Source organism: Enhydra lutris, unplaced genomic scaffold (genome assembly GCF_002288905.1).
Source record: "Enhydra lutris kenyoni isolate GAN:26980312 unplaced genomic scaffold, ASM228890v2 scaffoldscaffold35, whole genome shotgun sequence".
NCBI classification, from domain to species: domain Eukaryota; kingdom Metazoa; phylum Chordata; class Mammalia; order Carnivora; family Mustelidae; genus Enhydra; species Enhydra lutris.
In genome coordinates, this window is record NW_019154119.1 from 2,347,766 (window position 1) to 2,364,147 (window position 16,382).

The 16,382-nt window shown below is 59.1% G+C and overlaps 1 protein-coding gene across 3 annotated transcripts in view; it reads left to right on the plus strand.

Annotated features, from left to right (window-relative positions):
- LOC111154097 (otoferlin) overlaps positions 1-16,382 on the plus strand; it is a 93,948-nt gene that overhangs the window by 61,941 nt on the left and 15,625 nt on the right. For all 3 annotated transcript variants that reach the window (XM_022513479.1, XM_022513478.1, XM_022513480.1), the window contains 17 exons: positions 803-934; positions 5,439-5,501; positions 5,895-5,979; positions 8,511-8,670; positions 9,015-9,201; positions 9,882-10,068; positions 11,408-11,631; positions 12,048-12,156; positions 12,665-12,845; positions 12,967-13,087; positions 13,686-13,786; positions 13,921-14,011; positions 14,161-14,277; positions 14,557-14,709; positions 15,044-15,233; positions 15,330-15,454; positions 15,809-15,943. In XM_022513479.1, the coding sequence (XP_022369187.1) occupies positions 803-934; positions 5,439-5,501; positions 5,895-5,979; positions 8,511-8,670; positions 9,015-9,201; positions 9,882-10,068; positions 11,408-11,631; positions 12,048-12,156; positions 12,665-12,845; positions 12,967-13,087; positions 13,686-13,786; positions 13,921-14,011; positions 14,161-14,277; positions 14,557-14,709; positions 15,044-15,233; positions 15,330-15,454; positions 15,809-15,943 (2,361 nt within the window). The remainder of the gene's footprint in view (positions 1-802; positions 935-5,438; positions 5,502-5,894; positions 5,980-8,510; positions 8,671-9,014; positions 9,202-9,881; positions 10,069-11,407; positions 11,632-12,047; positions 12,157-12,664; positions 12,846-12,966; positions 13,088-13,685; positions 13,787-13,920; positions 14,012-14,160; positions 14,278-14,556; positions 14,710-15,043; positions 15,234-15,329; positions 15,455-15,808; positions 15,944-16,382) is intronic.

The window sequence follows — 16,382 nt, forward strand, 5'->3', positions numbered from 1 at the left end:
AGGAAGCAGGCTCTCCACGGAGCAGAGAGCCCGACGCGGGGCTCGATCCCAGGACCCTGGGATCATGACCCGAGCCGAAGGCAGAGGCCTTAACCCACTGAGCCACCCAGGCGCCCCTATATACACAAACATTTGTTGGATGTACAAACTACTGGAAAACGGCTTCCCAGCATAGAAGTAAGACTCAAGGGGGCTAGACCCCCCTAAAAAGACACAGAGCACACAAAACACACAGCATCAAACCAGCAAAGGTGGCCCATGCTCCCCAACAAGGAAATTAAACAAAAGGAGGAAACCAGGAATGTGGAAAGGGGGCCAAATTCCAGAAACACAGAGAGCTTTCAGAGGCCCCCCAATCTTAAAAAGAGAGATCCTAGAGCAAGAAATTACGTGCACGTTAATGAAGACATAGAAAGCTTAATTCCTGAGTGCATGAACCCCCATAAGTGGTTTGCAGCCCTCTACTAGGCAGAGCCCTAACCCTAATCCTAAAAATGCTGATGCCTGGCCCCACCCGCCCGAGGTTGGACAGGTTTGGTCTGGAGTTTGGCGGGGACACCAGCTTGTTTAACCAGCGCCCTCCTCCCTGCAGATAATTCTAGAACACAGGCAGTGGTGATCCAGCCCAGGCCCTTCCTTTATAGAAGAAAACACAGAGGCTTAGTGGGGAAAGAGCCCCAGATCCAAGCGCTCACACTAGAACCCAAGCCCCGTATTGGCTCCCAGCTCCTGGGCTCGGCTCCAGGGGGACCAGCTGCCCAGCTCACGGGGCTCCCCTCTGGCTTCCCTCTCCTGCCCGCAGGTCAGCATCACCGTGATCGAGGCCCGGCAGCTGGTGGGCTTGAACATGGACCCCGTGGTGTGCGTGGAGGTGGGTGATGACAAGAAGTGCACGTCCATGAAGGAGTCCACTAACTGCCCCTACTACAATGAGGTCAGTACCTTGTGGCCTTACGTGTGGAAAGGGACTTCCTACATGTGGTGGGAGGCGGGGCTCAGGCCACCCGAGCCCCATGGGAGCAGCGGGAGTCAAGGGGCACAAAAGGCTCCCAGCAGGGCTGACCTTGGCCCACGCTGTTACAGCCCCCAGCACGCAGATGTGCCGTGCCATGTCCACCGAAGCCCAAGTCTAGATCACCCCCTGACATCGTTCTGGCCGGAGGCCACCCTTTGAAACAAACCTCCAGCGCTCTCTGTGGGTGAACCCCATGGGGCTTGGCCAGAGCCCTCTGGGTCAGTGACACCATTCAGAAGCGGTCCCTGTGAGCCAGCCTCTCCTGTAAATGCTGCAGGTGCGTCCCCTCATCCGGCCTCCACAAAAGACGGAGGTTGTTGCCCTCAATCCCATGTGACACAAGGGGACACTGAAGCTCTTGGAGAAAGTCCTTGCCCAGGCGCTAAGGGCCAGAGTCGAGTCCCATGCACTCACCTTCTCCCTGGGCTGCCTCCAGGCTGTCTGAACCTCTGCGGGGATGCTACCAGAGCACTGGCCTTAGGGTATGAGAGAAAAAGTCTGGTTCCTGCTCCTGTTCTTTGCAGCCATCTGAGGCCACACTGAGGTCAAAGGACCTCAGAGACCTTCTAATTCTATCTCCCCATTTTATGGAGGAAGAGACTGAGGCCTCAGTGGGAAGGGCTTTGCCCAAGAGCACAGAGAGCGCTGTTGACGAAGCAGGACCCAGCCTGTCAGCCTCAGCGCAGGGCTCCCTCTCCCACCTCGGATGGCCACCGCTGACACAATAGGCTGACTCTGGGCTCCAGCAGGGAATGGACCTAATCAGCTCTGGTGGGAGAAGCCCAGGTGACCTTTAGATGCCTGAGCGTACGTCGGAGGGACACAGAAGCCTGGGGGCTCTAGCCCTCCTTCTCCTGGAGGGACATCCAGTCGGCCTTGCCTAGTGGCTCCAAGAAGTGGGGGTGCCAGGCTGGCCCAAGTGAGGCATCTGTGTCCTGGGTCTCCATGTCTGTGCTGAGGCGTGGTGAGGGCTGAGGGTCCCCCCTGAACTTGGCAGGGAGCTCCCCAGCCATGCATCTTCAGGAAGGAAAACTGGACACACTTCTGTCCCCCACAGGGACCCAGGCCAGGGCCCTATGCTACCACGGGTAGGCCTGGTTCTCACAGCTGGTTGCCCATAGGCCCACAGGGCTGGGGCATCCGTGCTCAGAAACACCTTCCCTCATCTCCCAACTCCATGTGGCCACTTTCCCAGGAGCCAGGAAATTCAGCCTCCACGTCTCTGACCTCACATCAGGGCGCATCCCTGGCCGGCAAAGCCTCCAGCCTAGCTAAGAGTCTGCTTTCCCTTAACGGATCTGGAGACACGTGCCCATGGCCTTTCATGGTTATTTGATAGCGGCAGAGCCACGTTTGGCTGACTCAAGGCCTCACCTTGCACCAGCCCCAATGCACTTCATGTTTTATTCAAATTGCCTGCTCCTCCCAAGGAAACAGAGCAGCTCTCCCCCCGCCGTTTCCCCAGCAAACTCCTACTCACCCTCCAGAGCCCAGGCCCAAGGTCCTTGCCCCTGAGCCGCCCTACCAGCGTTCTCTGGGTCAGAGGTCAATGCAGTTCTTTCTCTGGGACAGTAACGTCCCTGAACTGTGGTTGGTCCTTCATGTCTCTGTCCCTGGTGGGTTGGAGGCTCCCTGTCTCCTGTGTCACCATGGCCCAGCCCAGAAGCTGGCTTGTGCCTGGAGGGGTTGGGTAGCACTTTGCTGAATGGATACTCACCCAAAGGAAGAAACAAACATTTGCTCAGCATGTGCGGCACTTTGAGCCCGTGCCTGGCAACATGGGGACCACAGAGGTGACAGTCTCTCCCCTGACAGGCCACGCCTACTTCCAGCCTAAAAGCCACTTTCCAGTTGCCACTAAGACTTTCCACTAAGAATCCACTTTCCACTAAGCCTATCCCTTCCACTCACATGAATCTTCAATCTGTTCCTGATTCTAGTTTTGTTCTTTCTCACAAATCCAAGTGGCTCTGATTCATTGAATTTCTGTTTCTGCCAAACCAGCGTTTCTCACTCAGCACTAGGGACGTTTTGGTGTCAGGGATTGTCCTATGAAGTGTGGGACGTTGGGCAGCATCCCTTCTACCCATTCGATGGCGGTAGCAACCCCACCCAGTAGCAACCAAAAATGTTTCCACTTGTTGCCAGATGTCCCGCTGGGGTTAGAATTACCTCGCTGAGAACAACCACTTGAAATTATCTTCCCACAATTCCTCTGGTCCCAAAGCGGGACTTTTCCTTTTTGCTTCTTGTCCTATGCCACGTTCCTCTTCATTGAAAAATACCCGTAGTCCCAGGGCTGTGCTGCTTCTGGCTAATTCTCTGAGTTAGCAGGAACTTTCCTGCTTTGACTCCACTAAACACAACAGAGGGAGATGAGAACAATAGCATAACTTAGCAGACTTCTAAGTGGTTAGAAAAGGGATGTCTGCTCAAGACACACAAGGAATGTGCCCACAGACTCCTCAGAGGCTGCAGAATTCTGGCTCTCACTTAGCTAGCTCTCTCTCCCAGGGCAGACGCAGTCAGAGGCAGCTGGCCTGGCCTTTGCCTCCTGCCTGGCTCCAGACCCGTCTTCCTGTGAAGGGAGGCTCACAACCATTGCCCTCCCATTATAACCTGACTGTTCAAGTCCAGGTCAAGACCCCATTCCATGGTTGCATCTGGTCCTGGCCACTGGTGCCTTCCTTCTGCTTCAACCACCTCTCTCCCTGGCCCTGGATCCTTCTCTTCCTTCTTCCCAAAGAGTCTGGCATCACCCATCCACTCAACACCCCCAACTCTGCCTTTACTTTTCCTTTGGCTATTCCTTGCCTTTAAGGTGTTCTACTCTGGTGTATTCTCTCTGAGTACAATGATGGAAAACTGTGTATGCTCAGGGTCAGGAACCAGGAGTCTCTCTGTCCGTCTGTCCCCCATCTGTCCGTCCCCCGTCCCTCCCTTCTTCTAGCCACACCCTTTTCTGACCTCCCACTCACTGTCCAATTCCGTGAGCTGTCCTCACCGCCTCTCCTCCCAAGTACGCCCCAATCTCCACCCCCAGCTCCACGGAAACCGCCCTCCAGGTCATCAAGGACCACACTGTCCCCAAGTACAAGTCCATATCACCCTTCCCTCTGGACTGCCCAGCTTTTTCTGTTGTCTTGATGCCCCCTCCCCTGAGGCCTCTCTGCTGCCCTCCCCTCCTGCCATCCCGTCCCTCATGGCCTTTCCTGACATGTGCCCTGTGCCCTCTGCTGAAATGCCACCTGCATGACTAGATCTCCACCCATCTCTCCAGAGCTTCGGTGCCCCCGACCAGTGCCACCTGACACATCACGGCCACATGCAGCAGTTGCCATGTATGGGGCCCCCGACCACGTGCACTTATGGCTTTAACGCTTGACCGTGGTCAGCTCACTCGGACTTCACCACCATGCCTCCCACACCCCTTTGGATGGTGCCCCTGGAGCAGTTCAACATGGCAGCCTTGAGTTTTGTCCCCACATCACTGAGGCCCGGGAAGGAAGTGATTGGCCTAACAGGAAGAGCTCAGCTGTCTGCTCTAAAGGCATCACTTTTTAAAAAGATTTTGTTTATTTTGAGAGAGAGAGAGTGAGAAAGAGAGAATACAAGCAGAGGGGAAGGGAGGGGCAGAGGGAGAGGGAGAAACAGGCTCCCCACTGAGCAGGGAGCCCGATGCGGGGCTCGGTCCCAGAACCCTAGGATTATGACCTGAGCAGAAGGCAAACGTTTAACTGATGGAGCCACCCAGGCACCCTAAAGGCAGCGCTTTGACCCACAATGCTCCAGTATGAGTCTCCAGCAGCCGGGAACACGCTCTCCTCAGACGCTGGCCCTAAGCATGTTGGCAACACTTCTTCCTTGTCTCTGCCCACAAATTCACCAAAGCCATGGTCCCTGTGTGACTGCGCCCTGCCCTCGTTCCCGGCACCTACACACCGAGGCCTGGAGAGATGGGGCCAGGGGACAGTGGCAGCTCCCAGCTCCAGGGGCCAGGTCACACTCGGAGCATTTTCCATTTCTGGCAAATGAAGTCCTTCACACCTTCAACATCTCCGAAGCTGGGACACTTCAGGCCTGGAGCAGTGTGGTTAAAGGCAATGTCTGTGTTGCCTGTACAATGGCGCCTACATTATGATGTCTCGTATGGTCTCAACCAGCCTCATAACAAGACTCCGAGGCGGGTGTCGTACCCCATCTTACAGCTTGGGAAACAGAGTGGACCACGTGCTGCCCAAAGCCACATGACTCCTGCCTGCCACAGAGTCAGGGGGACTGATAGTTGCCACTGCTACTCCTCTGACCTTCGGGGCTCAGGGGAGATGGCCAGGATGCAAACAGGCACTGGCAGGAGAGAGGGGCCTGGTCGCTGGCTGCTATTAGCTGAATGATGGCAGGTTTGGGTCCTTCCTCTTTCCAGTACTTCGTCTTTGACTTCCACGTTTCTCCTGACGTCATGTTCGACAAGATCATCAAGATCTCGGTGAGTGTAGCTCAAGCTGCTCTTTGGTGTAGACTTGAAAAGGTCATCCCTCTGGATGTACCAACCATTAGAAGGCAGTCCCATGTCCAGACACACAGCTGGCAAGTACAGCACGGGCTGGTTTGGGCCCCTCTAGCCTGTTTAACCAGGCGTCTCTGCACAGTGTGCAATCTACTCACCCGTACCTGGCAGTCAGCAGAAATGAGGGCAAGAGAGGTTAATGCTGAGCCTCAGCAAGCCATTCCTGCCCTACCGAATGCCCTCCCGCTTTACCGAAAAGCTCCGTTCCCCAGAAAGACAGGTGGTGCCACTGTTAGACCACCCCTCCCCTCCCCCCATGGAAAGCCTCTGCCCTGCCTGGCCTGACTGGGGGCTGGTGGTTCTGCCTGGAAGGTGATCCACTCCAAGAACCTGCTGCGCAGTGGCACCCTAGTGGGGTCCTTCAAAATGGATGTGGGAACCGTGTACTCCCAGCCTGGTGAGTAGCTGCGTGACTCGGTCAGCTTCAGTGGCCACAGCTCAGCAAGGGTGGCCCAAGCCATCCTTGCCACCCTGGCAGTCCCTGGGTGTGGCCTGGCCAGGACTATAAACTCAATGTGAGGCCTTCAGGGGCATGGAGGGATGGGCATCCCGTCTGCACGCGGAGGCAGTGATGACCCGTGCTCAGGCCGTTGGAGTCCCAGGAGCCCGGCGAGGTGTAGGGGGCTTCACCCCCTTTTACACTTGAGGGACCTGGGGTTCAGAGAATTGTTGGGGCTCCACTGTCACCCAGATGGCCTGGGGAGAAATCACGCTGCGTGACTCTAGGGCACCCCCCCGAGACACCCTGTCCTCAATACAAATGGGGTGTGGCAGCCTCTGAGGGAGGTCAGGCTCACGGGCTGTCCATCGAGGGCCGCAGGCCCCTCAAGAATGGCATGTGAGGCTGTGGCTGACTTGCAGCAATGTGGGTCCCCATGGGCCAACCCTGGATGGGGCTGGCAAGGGAACCCCAATGGAATTCCCAGAGGGTTTGTGAGGCCCAGGCCAGGCCAAGAGGGCCCCACTTCTCGTCCGTGAAGTGAACTCACCACTCAGGACGCAGTTACGGTTCCGTCAGGCATTTTGGCAGTGGCCATCCCATTTCATCCGGCACCACATTTGACCCTCACAGAGCAGTGAGGCGGAGGCATTGGGGTTCCTCCCCATTGTGCAGATGAGATAAATGAAGCCAAGAGAAGTTAAGTAGCTTGGAAGGGCCACCAAACTATTAGGTTGAACAAGTCGACAATTTCTTACGGTTCGACTTCACAGACACTTGGCTGGTGCACGCTCCGTGACTTAGACTAGGGAATCGAGTCCAAACCCAGTACTGTACGCATAACCAGCACAAACTCATAGGACATTCAAGCCACCAGAGAGCTCAAAACATTAGTCAGGTGTCTTTGTATGACAAAGAGGCCCAGCGTTACGAAGAGACTTGCCCAGGGCCCATGGGAGCAGAACCTGGTCTCCCTACTCCCAGGCCAGCGACTTTTCCACTCACACACACACACACATATGTTGTCGTCCTCAGCAGAGGGGAGTCCCTAGTGACCATTAGCATCTTCGGGAGTGGGGAGAGGGCCGGTTGGTGATCCGGCCATTCCCAGGAAGCATACCCAGCTGCAGGCCATAGGCTGGAGACGCACGGGTATCCCAGAGGAGGTGTTCCAGCCTGGGGCCGAGTAGGGCCCCCCACCCTCAGGACTGGCAGCAGGGGTTTGGAGAGACAGCAAGGAGCCTGATGTGGACTCCTGGGCTTCTGGACGGTGGAGTCCTGGAGAGGAGACCACTGCCACTGAGGCAGCACGCATGCCATGCCCCCAGGCCTAACCCTTACCAGCCCCTGCAGGCACCGTCACTCCATTTCACGAGAAGGAAGCAGGCCAAGCAAGCTTACACAGCTGGTCCAGGGAAAGGAATCGCGTGTGAACCCGGGTCCAGGCGGGCCCAGATTCCAGGCTCTCCGCTGGGCTAACCCACCGCCAGAGTTGCTGCTGCTTCTGAATCTGTTCCTGAGCCTGGTCCCCTTCCTGGGAACCTGAGGTCACACGGCCCATTCCGTTAGGGCACTGAGGTCTTCAATCTGATGGTCTCAGGTTTGGCCTGCCCCTCCTGATGAGCATCTGGTTGCTGACCCAGCCGGGGGTCACTGGAAGCAGCTAGCCAGGGACACAGAGCTCGTGCGTGACGCTGAGAGTCTCTGGTAGTTCCATATCTTGTGGAGCTGGGAGGGTTTCCTGGGGGACCAGGGCCTGCTTCTCACCCTGGCGGGACCATGTCTCCACCATCAGAGGCAGCAGCAGGACCCTGCTCACTCACTAATTCTCTCTGCTGGAGGTGGGGGGGGCGAAGGGGGTCATCCAAGGCCACAGCCCCCCTCTGGTAGATCATAGAGGAATTCCTGGGCACTAGCCACTGCCCCAGCCCAACGAGCCTTCCCTGGCAGGTGGCTGAGAAGTTTGGAAGGGGTGGGGGAGAGGAAGGAGGCCCTTCCAAGCTCAAAGAGCAGCAGCCCTAAAGGCAGGAGGGGCTTGGCTGGGACTCCGGTTGTTCCGAAGGGAGTCAGCAGCTGGACCCAGCGGGAGCACAGGGGCGGGATGGGATGAGAGGAGTGAACCAGGCAGAGCGGAATCAGGAGGCCTCACAGACCCCACTAAGGTTGGTGGTCTGCACCCCACACACTCACGAGGTGCAGACATTTGAAAGGAGGAGTGAGGGCGGGGGAGCCTCTCCGAGTGTTCTGCAGGGCTACTGTGTGCAGGTTGTCTGCAGGGGTGGGGGCAGGACGGCTGTGGGCAGAGAAACCAGTTTGGAGGATTCTCGCTTCAAAGTCACACACCTGGATGCAGGACCTTTCCCCAGCTGTTTGCCCCTCTGGGGGCCTCTGTCTCCTTCCGGCCATCCTGGGGTCAGGCCCCAAAAGGCTGCTCAGCCCTACAGCCTGCCCCAGACGGCAGGTGCAATCCGCCCTCGTCACCCCTGCAGAGCACCAGTTCCACCACAAGTGGGCCATCCTGTCAGACCCCGACGATATCTCCGCTGGGCTGAAGGGCTACGTGAAGTGTGACGTCGCCGTGGTGGGCAAGGGGGACAACATCAAGACACCCCACAAGGCCAATGAGACAGATGACGATGACATTGAGGGGTGAGGCTCCCATCTGCCCCCAGCCCTGCAGACCCGACCCAGCCGTCCCTTCTCCCACAAGGAGCCCCTGAGGTGGACTTGGCACACATACCCTCCCCGCACCCCCCTCCCTTACCCTTGTCCCCCCCCCCCACTCCCAGACAGACCAGCTCTTCCAAGAAGGACCAAGGGCAGGGCTGGCCTTGGGGTCCCTAGACCCCAAGAGACCCCAAGAGAGGAAGCACTGAGGAAGGGCGGGGCAGGACTTCACGGAGATTGTCCCAGGCACCAGGGTAGGCAGATGCCAGGGAAGGACTGGGTTGCCCACGCCTGGCCATGAAAGCCTTAGCTCTGTGTGCCGGCAGGAACTTGCTGCTCCCCGAGGGGGTGCCCCCTGAACGCCAGTGGGCCCGGTTCTACGTGAAAATCTACCGAGCAGAGGGCTTGCCCCGTATGAACACCAGCCTCATGGCCAATGTGAAGAAGGCTTTCATTGGTGAGAACAAGGACCTGGTCGACCCCTATGTGCAAGTCTCCTTTGCTGGCCAGAAGGTATTGGGGTGCAGGAGGCAGGAGGCTGGGTTTGGGGTAACAGGCATGAGAGGTACGGAGTGATTGGAGGAGGGAGGCTGGAGGCGGATGTGAGGCAGAATGAGAAGCCAGGGGGCACCTTCGATCCCGGGGTGCATTCAAGGAGAGGGAGAAGGGAGGGGAGCTCCCGCTGAGAGGGGCTGGAGCTGCCGCTGGCTTGGGGGTCCTCTCAGCCACGGACAGGCCTTAGGGGATCCTGCCTGCCTCTGTGTCTTGCAGACCAAGAGCTCAGACAGGAGCACTGAAAGGGAGGAGAGTCTGTTAGACTGGTGTGGGGGAGAGTGCCTGCCAGACATAAGTGTGTGTGCGTGTGCACACACACACACACACACACACACACGTGAGCACTGGGTGTTGTATGCAACTGATGAATCACTAAAGTCTACCCCTGAAACCAACAATATGCTGCATGTTAACTAAGTTGAATTTAAATTAAAAATTATATATACACACCCCACACATACACATACGTACACATACACACGTGCACCTGTATACACGTACCCTATGCATAGTCCGCATGCATGCACACATGTACACACATATAACATACACACGTAACCCCTATGTGCATACGTGTGCACACACACACACACACACACACACGCACACACACCCTGACCCTCACTCCCTCTCTCCAGGGCAAGACTTCAGTGCAGAAAAGCAGCTATGAGCCCCAGTGGAATGAGCAGGTGGTTTTTACAGACCTGTTCCCCCCACTCTGCAAGCGCATGAAGGTGCAGATCCGGGACTCAGACAAGGTCAACGACGTGGCCATCGGCACCCACTTCATTGACCTGCGCAAGATTTCCAACGATGGGGACAAAGGTCAGCAGTAGGAGATTGGGTGAGGGGCGAGGGCACTGATGGGCAGGAATCAGTGAGACCTGGCCCCCCCACACACACCTCCTCCACCATCTCAACCTCTTCCCGAAAGGCCCCAGGCATGGTGAGGGCTTGGTCTGCAGCCCCCTCCCCGTCAAAGGAAAAGGGGAAGGTCATGCCTCAGGTCAGCTCATACAGCCTGCCTAAGCCAGTCTGCCTGGATTTGAACTGAGCCCTGAGGGTTAGTAGCTGTGTGATCTCTGAGCCTGTTTTCCCATCTGTGAAATGGAAATAATGATGACACGTATGTACATACACGTTTCACATATGCACGTACTGTCTACCGGCTTGTGGGACTGACTCCTTCTAGAACCCAGGCTCTGAGCTTCAGGAGGGTAGAGCATGAGAAACACCTACTCCCGGCCTCATGGTGCTCACAGGGAACTAGAGAGGGCGATGTGCCATCACGGGCTCAAAACCTAAGGCCAGAGGCACAAAAGGCCACGTGTTCTCTGACTCCGTTTATACGAACTATCCAGAATAGGCAAATCCACAGAGACAGAAAGTAGACTAGTGTTTGCTGGGGCTGGAGGTGGGGGACAGAGACCTAACCACTAATAAGTACAGAGTTTCTTGGAGGGGGGATGGAATCAGGAGATGCGCGTACAACAGAGTGAATATACCGAAAACCACTACAGGGCACATTTTTAAGTGGTGAATTTTATATCATGTGCAGCATATCCTGAGTTTTTTAAATGCTGTAAATTTTTTTCTAAACCAGGCATAACAAAAAACAAAAAACATAGCACATGCTGCTGAATCGGGCCTGAGTTACACATGAGACAGCAAAGGCCGACAGGGGGACAAGTTAGCTGGGACTAGGATCTGGGCCTGCGCCACGCCGAAGGAGTTACACAGGCAGACGGAGGGAGGGTCTTCAGAGAGGAGGGGAGGGGTCTGCATGCGGGGATGATGGGGGGACCTGTTTGAGATGCGGGTCCGCACAGGCCGCTAAGGGCCAGAAGGCCACTGAGGAATTTGAGGGGAGCCAGCATCTGTCCCTCAAAGAGATTATAGGCAGCCCGGGCTTCACGGAGCAGGAGGCAGGGAGCCTGACCTGTGAGGGCTCCATGTAAGCGAGCAGGCTGTCCCGGGCTGCCCACGATCAGCAGATGGGAGCGGCCCTAAGGCCTCCCCGTCGGCCACGCGCTGGCCCACAGGCTTTCTCCCACCTCCAGTGTCTTGCCGAGCATGGCATGGGGTCCTCGGCTCAGCCACCGGGAGCCCCCAAAGAGGTTCCACCACTCCCATGAGCCCCTTGTCCTCTCCCCGCGGCCCACAGGTTTCCTGCCCACGCTGGGCCCAGCCTGGGTGAACATGTACGGTTCCACACGCAACTACACGCTGCTGGACGAGCACCAGGACCTGAACGAGGGCCTGGGTGAGGGCGTGTCGTTCCGCGCCCGCCTCATGCTGGGCCTGGCCGTGGAGATCCTGGACACCTCCAACCCCGAGCTCACCAGCTCCACCGAGGTGCAGGTGGAACAGGCCACGCCCATCTCGGAGGTGAGGACCCGGGGACTGGGCTGTCCTCCAGAGCCCCCAGCTTGGGCAGCCTGGGACTGCGCTCTGCCTCGTGGTGCCCTGTCTGCTCAGAGGGCAAGACCCCATGATGAGGCCTCCTTCCCCAAGAAACAGGGGCCCACACTCCACCCCTGTGCCTACACTCCGCCTGGAGGTCCCAAGGGGGAGCCTCCTCTCTGCCCTCTTCCTGGCCATGGTTGTCCCTGTCCGGGGATACCCAGGCTGGAGGGCAAAAGGACTTAGGCCTTCAGGGTCTGGACTGCCTGACTGCACGGCAGGGTGGGGGTCCGCCCCCAGTGGCCCAAAGGGCCTGTCTGTAAGACCGTAGGAGGAGGCCTGGCCCCAGGCCCAACATTTCTGCTGAGGTTTGAGGATGGTTTGAACCACCTTCCCCACAGAGCTGCACAGGGAAAATAGAAGAATTCTTTCTATTTGGAGCCTTCCTAGAGGCCTCAATGATCGACCGAAAAAATGGAGACAAACCAATCACCTTTGAGGTCACCATAGGTGAGTGCTGGGCTCACAGTGGGGTCTTCAGGCCTGGGAGCTGCTGGGTGGTAACTGCACCATGAGCCTGGTGGGAGGGAAACTTTGACCACTTTCCTTCGCGTGTGCTCAGACACCCGCATAGCACGGTGTTCACACGAGCGTGCGCACACGCCCACAGCGGTTCCTTAGTGCACACTAAGGCCTTACAGGGCTAAGCTGTGTCTGGGACATGGGGAAGAAAGAAGCCTTCCCTGCAGAGGCAAAAGGGGAGAGAGTAGGAATCCAGGCCATGTCCTAGGCTGGACCTTGAGCTCGGTGGTCATCAGGGGTCCTAGCGAGGTTTGCCCAGGGGGGAGGCTGTGAGCTCCTTCCTCTGGCTAGTGCTCTCTTGTGTCCAAGCTGGTACAGACTCTCCATTCCCTGTGCCCCCCTTCCCTCCTACAAACCCAAAGCGGCACCCGGATCAGAGGGTGGACACCTGGAGGGAAAGGATTCAAGGCTCTTACATGCCCCCTTCTGCCTCCAGGGAACTATGGGAACGAAGTTGATGGCCTGTCGCGGCCCCAGCGGCCTCAGCCTCGGAAGGAGTCTGGGGACGAGGAAGAAGTTGATCTGATCCAGAACTCAAGTGACGAGGAAGCTGACGAGGGTGGGGACCTGGCCTCCGTGTCCTCCACCCCACCCATGCGGCCCCAGGTCACCGACAGGTGAGCCAGGTGGATGGAGGGTCCTGAGAGGTCTTGCCTGCTGCCCTGCGTCCTCACATGGGCTGGCCTCCCCGCGCCCGGCGCCCCAGTTCTCAACCTCCCACCTCCTCCCCACCCCCAGGAACTACTTCCATCTGCCCTACCTGGACCACAAGCCCTGCATCTACATCAGGAGCTGGTGGCCGGACCAGCGCCGCCGCCTCTACAACGCCAACATCATGGACCACATCGCCGACAAGCTGGTCAGGGCCGGGCAGGGGTTGGGGGGGGGAGGGGAAGGCAAGGGGCCAGGGGGAGCTTCTGAGCGCCTTGACCAGCTTGGAAGCTTCCCCTGCAACACACTAGGCAGTCTGCCCAGCAGCTTGCCATGGGGGGGTGGGGGTAGGGGGCTGGGGGTGAGGACTGTAGGAATAGCCCCAGCATGACCTCGGGTCCTGTCCCTGCTCCCGTGTCCCAGGAGTGGGGCAGGGCAGGTGAGGGCTACCTGAAGTGGAGTCTGGGAATCCTGGCCCATTCTGTCCTGGTGTTCTCTGGAGGAGGCTGGCCAGCCCCTCTGTCTCTGGCCGGCATCGCACCCCACCCCCATCCAGCCTTGACTTCTGCCCAGCCCCAGCGACTCCACCGGGACCACAGACCCACAGCCCAGAGGTGGCTTCTTCCTTCTGGAAGAAACAGAACCTGGAGAATTCATGGTTTCTATATGGTGGCAGGAGCTGGGAGGAGGGGGCCTGGCTCTAGTGAGGGGTCCCTGGTCTCTAGCCCTGATGAATGGCGGGAGACATTGGGGAAGCTGGGGTTGGGGTCTGGGGCTCAGCATGCACCCTCCCTTCTGGCCCACAGGAAGAAGGCCTAAACGACGTGCAGGAGATGATCAAGACAGAGAAGTCCTACCCCGAGCGCCGTCTGCGGGGCGTCCTGGAGGAGCTCAGCTATGGCTGCTAGTGAGAAGAAGGGGTGGGGCGAGAGGGGCTGGAAGCAGGGGGCTGGGCAGGGAAGGAGGTGTGTGCAGGTCTGCTGCAGGGGTTGGGGGGTGGTGGGCTCCGCTGAGCTGAGCGCTGCTCCCCTGGTCCCCCAGCCGCTTCCTGTCCCTTGCTGACAAAGACCAGGGCCACGCCTCCCGCACCAGGCTGGACCGGGAGCGCCTCAAGTCCTGCATGCGGGAGCTGGTGAGGACATGCTGGACCACACAGGGCTTCAGGGGAGGGTACCTGAGGTGGGGGAACATCTGTCTCTGGGGTCACAGCCACCAGGCCAGCCCCCTCAGTTGGGCGGCACCGCCTCAGCTCCTCTCCCACGCCCCCCTGCCCCCCTGCAGGAGAGCATGGGACAGCAGGCCAAGACCCTGCGGGCACAGGTGAAGAGACACACGGTGCGGGACAAGCTGAGGCTCTGTCAGAATTTCCTGCAGAAGCTGCGCTTCCTGGCAGACGAGGTGTGCCCCCAGACCCGAGTGACTGGCGTGGGGAGGGGCTTGCCCTAGCACCAGCTAGAGGCTCCCCCCTCCGCGCACCCCCTCTGACAGACCTTGGGGGACAGAGGCGAATGAACCCTTCCTCCTGTCTCGTGGGAGGTGAAGGAAGACCCAGCCCTGGGGCCCTTCCCTCAGCAGGCCCAGGCCTGGCCCCACCCCAGCAGAGGCCCTGAGGGTCAGTGGGGCAGCGCTGGCCCTGGCCATGCCCTCGCTGAGCGGCCCTGCCCCGCCTGGCCCCAGCCCCAGCACAGCATCCCCGATGTCTTCATCTGGATGTTGAGCAACAACAAGCGCGTGGCCTACGCCCGGGTGCCCTCCAAGGACCTGCTCTTCTCCATGGTCGAGGAGGAGCTGGGCAAGGACTGCGCCAAGGTCAAGACGCTCTTCCTCAAGGTGCCACTATACGGACGAGACCTGGGGGTGGGGCGGGGCGGGGCGGGGCGGGGCTGGGGGCCCGGGTTTGCATCCGCCTTCTTCCAAAGCCTCCACCTCCTGGCCTGAAGGGGTGGAGCCCTCAAGTAGCAGGTGCTCGGAGAAGGGGTGGGGGGAGAGAATAGGAAGAGGGGGAAGGGGGCCAGATGGCTTCGATGGGCCCATCTCCCTCGGCTCTCTCCCCTCGCCCCGCACCCCAGCCCAGTGGGGTGGCTGTGGAGGGGCAGGGGCAGGCAGCCCGGCCCAGGCCCTCGCCCCTTCCTTTCCCCATGGGCTGATGCACCCCCACCCGCAGCTGCCTGGCAAGCGGGGCTTCGGCTCAGCGGGCTGGACAGTGCAGGCCAAGTTGGAGCTCTACCTGTGGCTAGGCCTCAGCAAGCAGCGCGGAGACTTCCTGTGCGGCCTGCCCTGCGGCTTCGAGAAGGTCAAGGCCACCCAGGGCCTGGGCCTGCACTCCTTCCCACCCATCAGCCTGGTCTACACCAGTGAGTGAGGGGACCCGGCTGGCTGTCAGCCCTCACTCCGGGAGGGCGCTGGAGGGGCCTCCGGGTACAGGGAGCCTCAGCCTGCTCTCCCCACAGAGAAGCAGGCCTTCCAGCTCCGAGTCCACATGTACCAGGCTCGCAGCCTCTTTGCCGCCGACAGCAGCGGCCTCTCGGACCCCTTTGCCCGCGTCTTCTTCATCAACCAGAGTCAGTGCACGGAGGTGAGGGCCCACGGGAGGAGGGAGGAGTCCTGGAAGGCTCCTGAGTGTGGGGGAACCAGAAAACAGATTGGCCAGCAACCCACATCCTTATGGGACAGCAGTGCGGATAGCTACGGGCCCCCGCCACCCTGGTAAAGGCTTTAACTGTGGTTAGTTTCAACACAGGAGAAAGGGGAGACAGGTGGGTGTGGGGGGCCCAGGAGCAACCTCACGTCCGCCTTCATTTGAAGCTTTCGGGAAGAACCAGGAGGCATGACACTCTTGTCTCTGGAGTCTCCGGAAGCCTCTGTGACGTGGGGTGACTCCTGCTCGTGTACCTGCCCACACACCACCTCCCCCCGCCCCGCGCTGCAGGTCCTGAATGAGACCCTGTGCCCCACCTGGGACCAGATGCTGGTGTTCGACAACCTGGAGCTGTACGGTGAAGCCCAGGAGCTGCGGGATGACCCCCCCATCATTGTCATCGAGATCTACGACCAGGACACCATGGTATGGGCGGACTTGGGCATCAGGGAGCACTCCACACCTCCCCCCGCCCAGCCCCCTAGCTCCTCAGCCAGGGTGCCAGCTGGGAAGCTGGGAGTGGGGGGCTGCTGACCAGCCCCTCCAGCAGATCCAGATGTCTCCTGCCCTGTCACTGCAGCCTGTCCCCTTCCCAATGCCAGGAGCCTCTGGGATCTCTGGAAGGAGCTGGGCCAAGTGTCCCCCACCCGCTCCCACCACAGGCAGACCCAGCTCAGGCCCAGAGTCATCGGGACATAGGCTGTCACTTCCTGCTGTCATCAGCCTCCCCACACCCCTGAGCCCCTCAGCCCCCTGCCCACACCTCCCTCAGTCTGTGGCAGCCTCACAGCTCTCCATGGAAGCTCTGGGCGGGAGAAGGGAAGGATGGAGGTGACCCCCTGCAGCGCTGGGGCCCCACCCCTCC